The 17,422-nt window shown below is 39.3% G+C and overlaps 1 protein-coding gene across 1 annotated transcript in view; it reads right to left on the bottom strand.

Annotated features, from left to right (window-relative positions):
* Positions 1-236: 236 nt before the first annotated feature.
* The window catches only part of GAP43 (growth associated protein 43), a 122,048-nt gene continuing 104,862 nt past the window's right edge, over positions 237-17,422 (bottom strand). Inside the window, exon 3 of the mRNA XM_008266894.4 lies at positions 237-920. Coding sequence (XP_008265116.1) covers positions 835-920 — 86 coding nt within the window. The 3' untranslated portion in view covers positions 237-834. The remainder of the gene's footprint in view (positions 921-17,422) is intronic.

The raw sequence follows: 17,422 nt of genomic DNA, 5'->3' as shown, positions 1-17,422 counted from the left end.
TTCCTCTTTGTAAGTCATTATATCCATGGTACTTGGTAATAGCAGTTACAGCAAGTTAATACATGGCCCAATCATCCCAGCAGGAACTGGAGTCCTTGAACCTGACCGGAGTCTCGGGTTTCTTTCTCAGGGTTGTTCATGACAGGCAGAGAAGCTGGGCTGACAATCAAAGGGAAGACCCCGATGCATCAAGTGAGTTAGTGAGGAGGTGGAACAGAAACACAGAGCCACTGGAGTTTGATTACTCTGATGATTTATTAATATTCAGATTGAAAAAGGAGCCTTAGAGCTGCAAGTTACGCTAATTGGCACATTTGCTTTATTTATTTATTTTTAAAACAAACTGGGTTTTTGATTTTTTTTCCTTTTTGTTCATTCCATCACATTGAAAAGGAAGAAAACAAAAATGGTTTTGAATTCACTCAATATTTTGGACTCCTCAGATGAACGGAACATTGCACACACACTTGGAACAGAGAGAGATAGAGAGGAAAGTGGACTCCCACAGGGCCACACGCACCAGATCAAAAAACTTGGATACAGTGCAAGAATTTCCCAAAATGATTGGATCATCATTACCAAAAACTCGCCATAACAACACCAAGAAACGAAAAATTTTTAAGCCACACTGTTTGACTTGGGATCTTTCCTGCTTTTTTTTTTTTTTAAATGTTTGCCACACAGAGAGAAAGAGGGCTAGCGGGTAGGAGAGGACAGACTCACAGACGTGAGCAGGACAGGAAGGGAGACTTCAGAGTGGAGTTGAGAAGAGGGTGGGAGAGACAGGGCTCAGGAGAGGGGAGGGTGGGGACGAGGAAAGCCGTTTCTTAGAGTTCAGGCATGTTCTTGGTCAGCCTCGCCTTCTTCTTTACCCTCATCCTGCCGGGCACTTTCCTTAGGTTTGGTTTCATCTACAGCTTCTGAGAAGGCAAACAAGACAGGGTGGGGGTGGGGAAGAGAAAGGAAAAGTTAGTATTTTGCGACATCAGCTCATACAATAGGACAACATTTTTTCATATCATTACACAGACCTTTGGAATAAAAAGAGATTTTTAGTGTCCTAAGCTGTTAATTAAATTCAAGTTCAGAAGGATTGCCCTGCAGAAAGTTTTCCTATGAGTGGCACATATGAAAGAGCTCAGAAACCAAGGTATATGGCTAGGAAATAAGGAGTTCATGAAACAGAAATGGTGTGGCCTTACAACCTTCAGCCAAGGTATCTGCACGTGGGATTCCCCTAGCAAATCAACAGTCTAGTATTTCTGTCCCATTAACGTCAGAATAATTATGACAGATAATCGACACAGGTCATGGAGCATGTTTCAATTTTCTTATCCCTATTTCTTGTAGTACAATGAATGGAAAGCAAAATATCAAATTTCCAGATCTGACAAGAGCTAGAGGTAGCCATATGACAGAGCTGACTATTTAGAAAGAGGTAAAGTTGGATGGAGTTGGCTTTGCTTTTGCATTCTTCCATTCCCAATGACTGGAACATCAAATTATCCCTAATAGTGTAGTCACTCTCTTGTGATCATGAAGACAAAAATGGAACACCAAGGATGGTGGAGACAAAGACAGAAAAAAAGCATTCTTGAGTGACAGTGCTTCTGCTTGACATATTAACCTCACAGTTGTTGTGTCAAATAACCTCTGTAAAGCGCTGTGGTTTTCAGTTTTTTGCAATCAATACATTCCAACTAAGTACACTTATCCATAGGGCAGGTATTGTTTTACATAATAAGGGGTGCTTTATAGAGAATATTTTCTCCCTTACCTCCCACCACCCACTCTCCTTGTAGAACTCAATCAAGTGATGTTATGCCACAAGATAGCTTACTAAGATGCCAACTGTGCAAAGAGAATTCACTTTCCCTAAAGTCATCTGTGTTTCCAACCAACAAATTCTCTGTATCAGAGATCTCCAAGACCACCCAGGGGTTTAATCATTTGCTGTGAGGTCTCACAGGAGTCAACATACAGTCCTGTTTATGGTTAAAATTTATTACAGTGAAAAGATACAAAGCAAAATAAGCAAAGGGAAAAGTTGCTTGGGACAAAGTTTGGAGGAGACCAGGCACAAATTTCCAAGAATCTTCTCCATGGAGAGTCATTCAGGTAGTTCTTAGTTCTTCATTTTCTTCAAGCAATAAATTACAACAACATGTGAGATGTTATCTACTAGGGAAGTTCACATGTGCCTACAATTCCAGAGTTTGTACAGGAAGCTGGTTAGGTAGGCACACTCTGCCTAAAGTGTACCAAATCCAGATTCCAAGAGAGAGAATAGACATATTCAGGAAAAATCACAATGTTTGCACAAAGATTTTAGGCATAAGGAACCACTCCTATCAGTAACAGAATGGGGAATACCCTCTGAAAATCCAAGTTTCCAGAAACCAACTAAGAACTAGGGATACCAGTCAGTTATTAACCCTAAAATGACTCGGGAAATGGTCCCAGGCCTGCTTTCTTAACTTCTTTCTGCACATCCCCTCATGTTGAGAATGCCTGCATCTCTTTGGTTTTTTTTTTTTTTTTTTTTAATTTTTAAAAATGTATTTCTTTTGAAGGTTAGGGAGAGAGGGAATCTTCCATTTGCAGGAAGACAGGGCTGGACCAGGTCAAAGCCAGAAGCTAGGAACTCCATTTGCATCTGTCATGTGGGTGAGGAGAATTCAAACACTTGGGCGGTCATTCACTACCTCGAAGGGTGTGCATTAGCAGAAAGCTGGATCAGAAGTGGTACTCAATCCCAGGCACTCTGCTTAACCAACCACAGACAATGCCTGCCCCACCTGTGTCTTTGAAGCTCTATTATTGCTTTTCCTCCTCTTAATGTCTACTAGCTGCTGATTTTTCTCAGAAAGTTAAACTGCAGTTAATGGAATTTTGTTAAGCCAAGAAATTTGATTTGATTTGAAGGGAATGGATAAGTTTTTTAAGGCCCCTAGTGAAAAAGGACATTTGTACTTTCCTAAGACTAAATTGCATACCAAATAAAGTAGTTTTGGTGTTGGGAGAAAATACAAATAAAAGAAATGGGGCCATTTAGGAAATCATTAGAAGGGCTCATAAAAATATATATTTCTTTCCAATCAATCAGCTATAAGATTTTTAAAGGAATTTATTAATATATTAGATTCTCAGGGTCACAGCAAATGCATAATTACTATAATACAATTTTCATCAATTTTCATGTTAAAGTGATATTCATACAAAGAGAACAGATTCAGTGTATTTCATACAAGCAATTATTCCTCCTACCCTACCTCCCACTCTCTTTCTTTTTTTTCTTTCTTCCCTTATTTCTCTCTTATTTTAATTTTGAGATAACATATTTTTATTTATATTATAGTCAAAGGCTTAATGGTCCACTAAATGAAAAGTTCAAATACTAAAGAGTAAAAAGACCATAATTTTGGAAGACTATAGGCAAGGGCTATAAATAATAATCAAATTAAAATATATCCATTTCATTCCTATACAGTACATTTTAAAATGATCATTGATCATTAAAACTATAGTAGAATATAATTCTTAACCACTGGTTTGACAGAGATCTAAAACAAAGATTTTTTTTTTATTTTTACTTACTTATTTTAGAGAGAAGAGAGAGAGCTAAGCAAGGAAAGAAAGTTCCCATATGCTGATTTACTCCCTAAATGCCCCTAAGTCTGGGACTGAGCCAGGCCAAGGTTGAGGCCAGGAGCCAGGAACTCAATTCAGGTGTTCCACTTGGGTGGCAGGAACCCAGTTACTTAGCCATCACCTGCTGACTCCCATGGTCTTCATTAACCGAAATCTGGAAGCAGGAGTAGGAGCTGGATGTCTTAAACAGCACCTAAACTTGTAGGCTAAGCACTAGTTATATATTTATATTCAGAAAAAGCTGAATATTTATATCCAAATAAAACCACCACTGTTAACACATATTTTTGGAATCTCTTCTTTTTTATACAGCCAGTCTAGTCTTGTTTGTTAAGTAAAGCAAACAGTGATGATGGGTCATTTGACTCTACACTAACATTTTTGTCCAGTATTTTTAAGACATTATTTTGTGGGGTTGTAATTCACTGTACAATTTCTTCACGATAGTTTTCTGCAGGTGCTACCTATCAGAATCAAAATGTTTTAAGGTTGTGGCATTCCAAGGTAACTATTATTTACTCCTGAAGAATCAGTGCACTGACCCAAGGTTTTGGATGAAACAAAGCTCAATTCTGAGCATTGTAGTACTCTATCTATCCGTAGTATTCTGGAGCAGCAATAGAATTTCTTCCTGAAGAAAGTTTCTGTGTGTATTTTAGTGAGGTACCCTTAGAATAATGTAAAATACCTTCAGAGAATTTTCTTAGTTCCATAACTTTGCTCAAAGCTTTGGATCTCAAGATGGCTTACTATCCATATCAGCTCCAAGAAACAATATTTTTGGTGCCCTTTTCAAAATGCAAATAAACGTGATATTGACTTACATTTCCCACAAGCATATAGAAGTATCAGTTGTAGGAAGGGAAGATTTCAAATCTCTTCCACTAAAGTAAAAACTTGGGAGCTATGATATAGGATTTGAGGGATATTAGAAACTCAATAGAAAGTGGGAAGTAGTATAGGTTTTACAAGAATTGTATGTGTGATAAAGGAAAAGAAATTCAAATTCAAAGGTGGGAGAAACAAAAAGACAAAGATTCCAACCACTCTGAGATGCAACCATGCTTTTTAACTCTTGTTGGAACAGAACCAGGTTAGTCATCCTAAATTCTCCCACCTTCTCTTGTCATCTTTTGCTTGGTCCTAGGACAAAAAGTAAAATTTGACATAAATTGTTTACTATGAGAGGAAGCTATTGCTATATATTCGCTATTAAGAGAGCATCAATATCTACCTACTCTTTCCCTCAAATGCCTCCCAGTATTTTAAGTACAATTATTTCTTCATTTACTTGCTTATTAAGTTGTTGTTGAGCACCTACAATGGACCATGCATTCTACTAGGTATTGGGAAGAAACAGTGAAAAAACCTGGCAAGTATCATTGCTGTCACTGAAGGCTGTCATAATACAATTATACTTCAAGTAGGTTTGAAAATAGGATTAAAACGTAAGTTGCTATGGGGGCAAAAGTTTGAAATGTATGCATTCAAAAGGTCTTCAAAAAGTTCAAGAGAAATGTGTATTATAAAAAAAAACTATGCATGAATTTCAAAATCTTTGTGCACCAAAATAAAATTACCTTTTAATTTCATTTTCCATGAACTTTTTGGAGTACTTCCATATGACTTTAACTGACAATAAAACCCATAATCAAAGAAAGTTAGCCATTAGAGGGCCTTAAGTCATCCAGTTACTGAACTATAATCTCTTCAAAGGTAACAAAAAAAATCTCTACTTTTACTCAACTTTGAATCCTCAGTGTCCAGCATGGAGCCTAACACAGAGAAGGCGGTCAGTAAAGATTTGTTGAATGAAAGAATGAATGACTATCTTCATTTTACAGCTGAGGAAATTGAAGTATAGGTCCATGAAGAGACTTTCCCTAAATCATACGGTTTGCTTATGATCACATCAAGACTAAAACTCAGGTCTTTTGCCTGTCCAGATTTTCCCATTATATTAGGTATTCAAACTTGAGTATTAAAGGTCAAGGTCAAACCTGTTTTAGCAGTTCAGCACTACAAACTAAGTAGCTAGAGTCCACAATCATTTCCTGAGAAATAAAACTTATGCGATTAAAAACATGTTGACTGGCTGGGACTGGGCCACCCTAAAGTCAGGAGCTAGGAACCCAGTGCAGATCACCCACAATGAAAAGATGGCAGAGATCCAAATACTTGAACCATCATCTGCTGTCTCCTACTGTGTGCATTTGCAGGGTGGTGGAGTTGGAAGCAGAGATGAGACTTGAACCCAGGCACCCAATGTGGAATGTAGCCATTCCAAGTAGTATCTTAACCACTGAGTCAAAAGCCCTCCTCCATCTCATTTATTTTAAATATTTGCTTCATGTATTTAGAAGTCAGAGTTACAGAGAGAGGGAGAGAGAGACAGGGAAAGAAAGAGAGGTCTTCCATTTGCTGGCTCACTCCTCAGATGGCTGCAACAGCTGGGATTGGGCCAAGCTGAAACCAGAAGCCAAGAACTTCTTCCAGGTTTCCCACATGGATGCAGGTACCCAAGCACTTGGGCCATCTTCTACTGTTTTCCCAGGCAATTAGCCAAGAGATGTATCAAAAGTGGAGAAGTCAGGACACACACCAACACTCATATGGGATGCCCGGCGTCACAGGTGGCAGCTTTACCTGCTACGCCACAATGCCGCCATACCACATCTCATTTTTTAAAGAGAATTTGTCCCTCTTTTTCTTCTAGTTTAAAATGACTTCAAATAGCATTTAGAGTTGTTCAGCCATAGCCTATGGGTATGAATTATCTCCTTTTGGCTTTCTCCTTACCAAACAACCTAGTGCATTTATTGTCTGCATACTTCATGTTAACAAACCCTGCAGATTACACTATCTCTGTTGGTCTTAATCTCAAAGCTGATCAAATTGAAATAAGGAAAATGATCCTAGAGTGAATTTTTTTAGAAAATGTTTCAGGATCTAGTTACTCAGAAAACAGCTTTCATAGAACCATGATTTCTCATAATTTTTGAGGTTTACCTAAGAAAGGGCATTTAAAGTATTACAAAGAGATTACTTTTTCTCATTGCCGAAAGCCCTTTTAAAAATACAAAAGTAGGGGCCAGCATTGTGTTGCAGTGTGTTAAGCCAACACCTGCAATGCTGGCATCCTGTATGGGTGCCAGTTTGAATCTTAGCTGCTCCACTTCCATTCCCTCTCCCTGCTAAAGCACCTGGGAAATCAACAGAAGAGCCAAGAGCTTGGGTCCCTGCCACCCATATGATAGACTGGATAGAGCTCCTGGCTCCTGGTTTCAGGCTGGCACAGTCCTAGCTAATGTGACCATTTGGAGAGTGAACCAGCAAATGAGATCTTTCTCCGTCTCTGTGTCTCTGTCTCTCTCTGTCTTTCATATACAGTAAACTCTGCCTTTCAAATAAAGTAAGTAAATCTCTTAAAAAATAAAGATAGAAGAAAGCGATTTTTCATCTTCGTCATACCATAATAAAAGTCTTCTAAATTTTTTAATTTGGGGGATGTTGACAATGAGCCATCATCAGGGGGTAGTGGTATTTGTGGATAAATAATTCTCTAGGGTCAGATATATGTAAATACTTTCCTAAATTAATGATAAAGGTATGAAAATAAGTCTTTGAAAGTGAAGCACTCTTCAAAATCTTCTAGATATATTTACTGAAGTATAAGTCATCCTGTCTGAAGGTATATCTTTCATACCACAATACACCCAAATAAGATCTGAAACTTAGCTTGCCTAATGTACAGTTTATGTACTCCACTGCAGGGATGGTAAGAACTGATATAGGGGCTGGCACCATGGTCTAGTGGGTAGGGCTGCCACCTGTGGTGCCGGCACCCAGGCTCTTCCACTTCTGATCCAGCTCCCTGCTGGCACACCTGGGAAAGCAGTGGAAGATGGTCCAAGTGCTTGGACCCCTGCACCCATATGGGAGACCTGGAAGAAGCTCCTGGCTTCCTGTTGTGACCATCTTGGGAGTGAGCCAGCAGATGGAAGATCTAGTTCTCTCTCTGTAACTCTGTCCTTCAAATAAATAAATAAATCAAAAAAAAAAAAAAAAGATAACAGGAATCACATTTTAAAAAAGAATTGATATAAACTGTTGGCATAGAACTGTATTAAAGTACTGTTTTATTGGCTGATTTCTTCTTTTTTTTTATTTGACAGGTAGAGTTATAGACAGTGAGAGATACAGAGAGAAAAGTCTTCCTTCCACTGGTTCACTCTCCAAATGGCCGCTACAGCTGGCGCTGCACCGTTGTGGAGCCAGGTGCTTCTTCCTGGCCTCCCATGAGGGTGCAGGGGCCCAAGCACTTGGACCAGCCTCCACTGCCCTCCCGGGCCACAGCAGAGAGCTGGACTGGAAGAGGAGCAACCGGGACTAGAACCTGGCACCCACATAGGATGCGGCACCTGAGGCAGAGGATTAACCAACTGAGCCACAGCGCTGGCCCCGTTATTGGCTGATTTCTTTGGATATCCACTATAACAATTGTTTGATTTCTGGTTGCCCATTAATGAATTATGGAGAAAGTTTTAAAAAGATGTCAGAGGAAGAACAAGTGGAAGTAAAGAAAAGAATGGCAATGGGGAGGGCAGTGTAATTCTGTGTTGTCCAAAGGTGCTTCTCCTTTGTTCTGCTAGGCATTGAGACCTTCAGCTCTCAATATCTGTGCCATATACAAATAGTGTTATTTAGGGAAGTAATTAATATAGTGGCCAGTTCACCAGATAATAGGATTAGATCACAATTTTGACATTATAATCAGAGGGCTGTGTTATGTGGAACCCCTGAAGGTTACAACCAATTTGGATGAGATTTTATAATTACATAGTCTGTAAGATCTGTTATATCATTTCTAAACCATTTTATTCAAAGATTCATGAAAGTGTTTTAAGGTTAAATAAGTGACAAGGAGTGTATTGTAACTTTTTTCCTCAGAAGTACTGTTTACCACTATCCCCTTCTCTCCAGTGGAAGTTAACTTATCTATAAATTAATTGGATTATTATTAAGCAGTTAACCAAAATATGTAACATCATACTGTAATTTCCTGAATTTAGTTTCACATACTCATTACAGCCATTCTCGGAGTTAAGAAAGGATTGCAAATATTATTGGAAGAGTGCAAGAATTCTCAAGAATATGGTTATAAGATGTTGAATCAAGCCTTAAAAATAAGCTAGCTGGGCCAGCGCTGTGGCATAACAGGTAAAGCCACCGCTTGCAGTACTAGCATCCCATATGGGTGCCGGTTTGGGTCCCAGGTGCTCCACTTTTGATCCAGCTCTCTGCTATGGCCTATGAAAGCAGTGGAAGATGTCTCAAGTGCTTGGGCTCTCCCTGCACCCACATGGGAGATTCAGAAGAAGCTCCTGGCTCCTGCTTTCAGCCCAGCCCAGGTCTGGCTGTCACAGCCATTTGGGTAGTGAACCAGCAGATGGAAAATCAATCTCTCTCTCTCTCTTTCTCTCTCTCTCTGTCTTTCAAATAAAATAAGCATATCTTTTTAAAAATAAATAAATAAAATCTAGCTAACCTGTATGCATCTGTAAATCCTGCAGATGTTTTCTTAGAGGCTTATAACAAAGAATGTTCTTAGTCAATACAGGGAGCTTGAATCTTGCCTGCACTTTCAGAGAATTTTTGCCTACTTGATATGACAGTTGTGGGAAGGTAAGTATTTTGAGGAAGTTTTTAAATCAGAGCTTACAGGTAGGAATTGAATATCTGCTTTCTTGCAGAATTTTTGGAACCTGTTCTTAGATTTGAATCTGACTTCAATCTATATTGTAATGATGAACCCCAACCCTGATGGCATGTCTTCAGGTTCTCTCAGTGTGTGTTCATTCCTGAAATTCTCTTTAAGAAAAATGGAGTAGGAAGAAACACTTTGTCAAGGAGGCTTGGCTTTCATGAAAAATTCCTGAAGGATCCACTGAAAGCTCTGAAGCTTATGAAACGTAATAAGGGGAATGTGCACAATAGAGTGAGCAAAGAAATCTACTTAAGTCTTCAAAGGTTTTTTTAAAAGCACAATTAAACACTCTCAAGTGAGTGTGAAGATCTCTATATTTATATGTCTAACAAACCTGGAGTCATTGTATTTTGCTGTCAATAGATACATTCTATCATTTTTCGTTTCCTTGTCAGATCTATAATTATATACAGCTTCTGTAATAAATAAAACAACTTAAAGGAATTGTGAAAAAAATTAAAAACTAAATAAAAACTTGTTGGCTCCAAGATGTAAAATAAAAACCATAGAAATGTCAACATTTAGCTGAAACTCAATTCAGCTGAATGCATAGAATTGTATATCTATATCTATATATCTCAGAGTACTTAAAACATTTCATGGAAAATGGAATCAAAGATAAGTTATTTTGCTATAAAAACTTGAAATTCAGGAATATGAGGGGTCTTAACAGTTTATAAAAACGCATATTATGAAAAAACTACACGGGCCGGCACCGTGGCTCACTAGGCTAATCCTCCATCTGTGGCACCGGCACCCCAGGTTCTAGTCCCGGTTGGGGTGCCGGATTCTGTCCCGGTTGCCCCTCTTCCAGTCCAGCTCTCAGCTGTGACCCAGGAGTGCAGTGGAGGATGACCTAAGTCCTTGGGCCCTGCGCCAGCATGAGAGACCAGGAGAAGCACCTGGCTCCTGGCTTTGGCCACAGCACACTGGCCACAGTGGCCATTGTGGGGTGAACCAATGGAAAAAAGGAAGACCTTTCTCTCTGTCTCTCTCTCTCACTGTCCACTCTGCCTGTCCAAAAAAAAAAAAAAAAAAAAAAAGAAGGAAAAGAAAAGAAAAAACTACACATGAATTTCAAAACCTTTGTAATGAAATTAACCTATAATTTTTCATCCTTCCACTTTTAAAGTATTCTCTTACATTTTATTTTGTATAGATGGAAGTAACCTTTTTACTAGATATTATTGAATATGGCCAATGTGGTCCACTTTGTTATTAATGAATGGATGATTAGATAGCAGAGAAAACAATGGATCAAGTCAGGGGATCCAGTGAAGTTTTTATATGCCACCAAGAAATTATGGGGCTAAAAACCAAAATGCAGGGAGGAATCAACGCGAAGTAACAATCTTTCACAACCACGCAAGTGAGGTAAACTAATAATCTGTAATAATGCTTAAAGAGAAAACTACATGCAAATGAAAGAAATGTGAGATATGGACTATTCCTGTTCTTCCTAGAGTCAGTATGATTGGAGACTAAATTTGAATTTGGGAAAGATTTTAACTTCAGACAAAGAGCAACTTTAAAAATTATTTATTTATTTACTTGAAAGGCAGAGTGACTGAGAGAGGGAAAAAAAAGTGTGGGGAGAGGTCTTCCATCTAGTGGTTCATTCCCCAAATGTTCACTCCATAACGGCCATGTCTGGGCCTGGCAGAAGGCAAGAACCAGGAACTTCATCTGGGTCTCCCACAAGGTTGGCAGGGGCCCAAGTACTGGGGCCAAAAGAGGAACTTATTATAATGTGAATTCAAATTAGTTTAAGGTAAATACACTTGAACCTCTCTGCAGAAGACGACACCTCAGCATTGCTAACTTACTCCTTCAACCGCTGCTGTCAACCCTCGACAAATCATTACAGTTAATACTATGGTGACCATAGAGTCATATATGTTTATTTTCTATCCTCTTCTATCAGCAACTTCACCACCTGGACAACGCCAGGAATTAGCAATTCCTGGCCTTTGATTAAGGACTTAGCTATAACTAACACTGCCTAACTCTTACTTCATGCTTAGATCAAGTCTGAGTGCTCATGTTCCATTTCACTTTATCCTCATTTATCCTAATTGTCTCATTTTATAGCTGGAGAAGCTAAGGCATGGGAAGATTAAATAGCTTATCTAAGTCCATAATTTTAGCAAATAGCAAATTATAACCTAGGAGAGAACTATCTTGGCATCTTCTACCTTGGATTGTTTTCTCTGCTCTTAACTTCCCACAAGACGGATGAGTGACTTCTGAATGGGAACAAGAGGAGATCATCAACAGGTGCATAGCTTGGAGTGTACAAAATCTGAAAACATGTCTTGTTAAAAGCAGCTCAAAATGGAGGGAAGAACCCTGACCGTTTTTCTGTTATGTGAAATCTGGTTTGCGCATTTGCTGGCACTAATTACATAATTTGTAAATGCTAGGCATGAGTTACTGTGTAATCTTTAGTACGTTATGCAAAAACTTTGCTCATCTTAGTGAAGATCAGAGACAGATAAATGAAAAAGGCCAGCTGGTCACTCCAATTACCATCATCAAATTAGGGTAAATAATCACTTTATTGTCCAGAAGATCAACCACCCTCCAACTTATTACTAAACAAGAGGCTGTAGAAACTAGAAAATTGAAGTGAAATGTTCAGTATCAAGTGACATAGAACAAGTGAGTGGTAGTAATGGGGTCTGGAGTTAGCAAATGAGGAGATCCTGGAACTTCTGGGGGGACAGCTGAAATCCAGCAAGTTAAAGAGTAGAAAATGCCTTTTTCTGTTTGATTTGTACTTCCACTTATTAAAAAATGAACAGCTTATTATTCATACTGTTAATTAGATTAAGACGTCACACAAAGGAAAAAATAACTGAATTAATGTTATAATCTGAATATTTGTGTCCCCTAGAAATTCATATGTTCAAATCCAATACCCAAGGTATATTATGAGGTAGAGGCCTTTGGGGGTGATTAGGTTATGAGAGATGAGCCACTGTGTTAGGGATTATTGTCTTTGTAAATGGGGCCTCAGGGAGCTAGCTAATCCATCCTACAATGCAAGGAACAGCAAGAAGATGCCATCCAAGAGGGAGCAGGCCTTTGCCAGAAAGTGAATCTGCCAGTGTCTTGACCATAGACTCCCAGGGCCTCCAGAAAAGTGAGAGGTACATTTCTGTTGCTTAGAAGCCACCTTGTTTGCTGTATTTTGTTATAGAAGACAGATTTAAGACACACATGTATATATGAAGGGTCTTCAAAAAGTTTGTGGAAAATGCATGGTGTTAAAAATGTATCAAATTCAAAATAAACTCATTTTAACTTGTTAAGAAAATTTCTGAATAAGATCTAGTTTGAGGACCTAGAAATGATGATACACAGTTTGAAAAGAAGCCCTATCATAGCAACATGGATTCTGCTAAAATTGAAGAAAGAACAGACATAAAACTTATGATGAAGCTTGGGTGGAAGAAAGATAAAATTATTGATGCATTACAAAAAAGATCACAAATGGATAGCACATTTTAAGAGGGTTGACACAATGCTGAAGATGAAGCCTGCATAAGGAGACCATCCACAAATTTGTGAGAAAAAACTTAACTGTGTTCATGCCCTAATTTAAGAGGATTGCAAAATCCTCTTAACAGAAGAAACAATAAACAACACCAAACTCATCCCGACTGGTTCCGTTTATGCAGTTCAGTTCTGACTGAGAAACGGTAGGTAGCAAAAGTGTTCTGCCCAGATCACCTGCAGATGAAAATAAAGAGCTTTCAATGGAAATTCTAGTCAAGTAAGTGCCTGATGCATTTTTCTAATGGGAACAGAAGAAGAAACATGGCTTTACCTGCATGATCCGAAAGACAAAACACAATCAAATCAATGCTACCAAGAGATGAAAGTGGTCCCATCAAAGTGAAAGTGAACCAATCCAGAGCAAAGGTCTTGGTAAAAGTTTGTTTTGTTTTCAAGGCATTTTGCATATTGACTTTCTTGAAGATAAAATACCAGTTATATCTGCTTATTAGGAAAGCATCTTTTTAGGAAGTTAGTCAACACTTAGCAGAGAAATGTCTGAAAGAGCTTCACCAGAGTCTTTCTCCACCACAATAATACTCTGACTCATTCCTTTCATCAAACAAAGAAAATTTTTTGAGAGTTTCAATGGAAAAATCATTAGGCATCCATCTTATAGTCGTGATTTGGCTCCTTCTGATTTCTTTTGTTTCCTAATCTTGAAAAAAATAATTTTTAAAAGATGTATTTATTTATTTGAAATTCAAAGTTACCGACAGAGAGGGAGAGATAGAGAGATCTTCTATGGACTGATTCATTCCCTACATGGCTACAATGGCTAGGGCTGGGCCAGGCCAAAACCAAGAGCCAGAAACTTTACCCATGTCTCCCTTGAGGTTGATAGGGGCCAAAGCACTTGGGCCATCTTCTGCTGCCTTCCTCAGCTACCACCATGGAGTTGGATCAGAAATGGAGCAGCCAGGACACAAACTGGTGTCAATATGGAATGTTGGCATTGCAAGAGGCGGCTTAACACCAAAACACTGAACTCTCAAAATATCTTTAAACAGTACTCACAGTTTTTCAGCAGTTAATAATATGAAAAGGATTGTATTGATAGGGTAAATTCCCAGGATCCTCGGTATTTCATGGATAGACCAAATGAGACTGATAGCATGTTGAACTTGATGGAGCTTATGTTGAGAAAGTTTATATTCTTTATCTGTTAATTCTATTTTCCATGATCTTTTTGAAGTGTGTGTGTCTATGTGTGTGTGTATGACATGACTAATAAACTTCTCACTAAGAATCATTACTATTATCTATCTACTGAGTGCTTCTCCCAAAATCAGACATTACCAGGGCAAGATCAACCCTCCATCTTCAACTCTAAGACAGAATGTATCTAAAATAAGCTGGCAAGCAACTAAACAAAATACACAAAAACTGTGAGCTAAAATTTTTTTAAATGTTGTTTTTAAGAGATCAGGAAATTTTAAAAATGTGATATAGTCACATTTTTAAGGAGTGAAAATATCTTATTCATCTGAGAGGCTTCAAACAGGGGCTCTAAAACTTTTTTAATCAACCCTCTTAATATGCCATAATTTAAATAGTACACATAACATTTAGTCTCAAAAAAGGCATTCAGTTAATTTGGACACTTTTCTGTTAGAATCTGGCAAAAAGCTGTAACCTATTTATACCATGGCAGTCTAGCCTTAACAAAAGCATTGCTTTTCCAAGCCCAATGGCCTCTTAGAAATAAAGCCGGCGCTGTGGCATACCAGGTAAAGCCGCCTCCTGCAGTGCCGGCATCCCATATGGGCACCGGTTCAAGTCCAGGCTGCTCCACTTCCAATCCAGCTTTCTGCTAAGGCCTGGGAAAGCAGTAGAAGATGGCTCAAGTCCTTGGGCCCTTGCATGGGAGACCCAGAAGAAGCTCCTGGCTCCTAGCTTCGGATCAGCACAGCTTTAGCCATTGTGGCCAGCTGGGGAGTGAACCAGCGGATGGAAGACCTTTCTCTCTCTGCCTCTCCTCTCTCTGTGTAACTTTGACTTTCAAATAAATACATAAATTTTAAAAAAAGAAAAAAAATGATCACACTCACTAGAAGGCTCTGTGAGTTTTCTCATTTCTGTGTTAAAGAGAAAATTAATACCATAGATAGTAACATCACATATTCTTAATGTTACAGCTAAAGAATGCTTCAACAGGGAGGGAAAAGTGTGCCCGGTCATTCCTTTAATCATCCAATGAAAGGAACTGAGCCTCACTGTGTGCTACACACTGTTAGATGAGTGGCAGATGAAGCAGCAGTGGCACAGCAGTAAAAACATGAAGCAAAACTCTCTACCATGGCCGGCGCTGCGGCTCAGTAGGCTATTCCTCTGCCTTGCAGTGCCAGCACACCGGGTTCTAGTCCCGGTCAGGGCACCAGATTCTGTCCAGGTTGCCCCTCTTCCAGGCCAGCTCTCTGCTGTGGCCCTGGAGTGCAGTGGAGGATGGCCCAAGTGCTTGGGCCCTGTACCCGCATGGGAGACCAGGAGAAGTACCTGGCTCCTGGCTTCTGATCAGCGCGATGCACCGGCCGCAGCGCGCCGGCCGCGGCGGCCATTGGAGGGTGAACCAACAGCAAAAGACCTTTCTCTCTCTCTCTCTCTCTCTCTCTCTCTCACTGTCCACTCTGCCTGTCAAAAAACAAAAACAAACAAAAAGAAACAACCCTCTCTACCTTCTTGTACCCTATATGCTAACAATTACTGAAATATTATGTTGTTTGCTGAAGAAAGGGGTGGGGGTAAAGGAAAGAAGAGCTAGACAAGAAGAATTCAGCCACAGGGATAGACTTAGACTTGGTCATTTCTCTTGGATTTGCAAAGTCGAATATCTTTCCTGAATTTCACTTAACCTCGAAAAATGAAAAGCTCTACTTGTTTTCACATTTTTGACTCACAAGCACCATTCCTAAGATAGATCAAGACCACACTGAGACAACAATGAAGACGAAAGTTATTTCTGTATACATACGAACTAGTGCAGTGGTAGCTTAAAAAACAAGGTTTGGCTGGACATCTCACAGCAGTCCCTGAAAGAGATATGCCAAACTGGCCGTCTGATCCTTGCAGAAACAGATTCTGGAAGCAGCTCCTGCCTGTGTGCATTCCATTCATTTCCTCTAAAAGGTGAGAATAGCGTGGCTGTGTGTCCTGTGGGTGAACAGATACCCGGAGCATATGCGGCGGCGGCTGCCTGTGTGCTCAGCCAGGCAGCCTGGTTGCAATGCTGCTGGAGGGATGGCGGTGTTCCCAGCTGCCATCGCCTACGCTGAGCTCTAATGGCCCTGATTCCTGGCTCCAATCCAGCCCCCTCCACAGCCCTACATTACTGAAATTAGGTTGAGTGGATTTCCGAGCAAAATATTACCTCTTGGGACCTGCCCAGCTCTCCCCAGCCTTGTCAACATTGATTAAATAGAAGCTGCTATCATCCTGGGGCCATGCCCACAATTACTCTACCAATCACCACTGGGCTAGGGTGTTTGCTTCCTTTCCCTTTTTATTTTCATCTCTCTTGAATATTAAGCATCACCACCTCCAAAGCTCAAAGGAAGCAATAAAAAACATTTGGTAACTAACTCACATATGGCCCCTTTGTTGCTTCCATGGTCTCTCTCTTGAGCTGTGCACCAGATGTCAGTCTGGAGCCTGGATGATGGCTTTTGGTGGTCACTGAGATCCACATTTTACTCTTTTCATCTCCATATTTCACATTTAAATTTGCTTTGAAAATATGTGCACCATTATACACCGTTTTCATGTCAGGAGAATGGCACAAATAACATCTATGTCCCCACTCGCTGTTTTCTGAGCCTTTGAAGGAGAGAATTCTATTGCTAACAACACCATCCATTTAAACATTTTGTAGAGTAACAAGAAAGAATTTAAACAAGAAGAAAACTCAGAGGCATCATAGTAGGGCCCATTGGTATCCTAAACATGCCCTAGACATTTCTACTTGTTCTTCAAATGTTAGGCCTAGGACAAAGCTAAATTGCATTCTAGTCTGGACTTTGCCACAACAAGTCATATGTCTCAGAGAAGTTATTTTCCTTCTTTTGATTCAAAGTTATAAATAAAATGAATACTAGAAGTAATTCCTACCCTACTTTATTTGCAGGTTGTTGAAAGGTTGAAACACTTAAATCAAATAATTAAAAATAGTTCAATAAAATGTAAAGTACAGAATGCAATATGATGAAATTTTAACCCAATCTATAGGACTTGGGGTTTTTTGGATAACAACCCAATCTATGGAATTAGGAAAATCCATTGAACCTAATTTCTGCCACTAAATTTAACATTCACATGAAGGAGGAGAAAAAAGCATTATCTCAAAGGAGAAAAAGAAAATCTTCTTTCCCATGTAAACCAATATGAGAAATTCTCTCCCAAAATGTTCCTGTGAAGTCCTTAACTCTGATCGTAAAATAAGGATATCAG

Source organism: Oryctolagus cuniculus, chromosome 4 (assembly GCF_964237555.1).
Source record: "Oryctolagus cuniculus chromosome 4, mOryCun1.1, whole genome shotgun sequence".
NCBI lineage: Eukaryota > Metazoa > Chordata > Mammalia > Lagomorpha > Leporidae > Oryctolagus > Oryctolagus cuniculus.
Note: the sequence above shows the minus strand (reverse complement) of the source record. Positions and strands in the feature narration are given on the sequence as shown.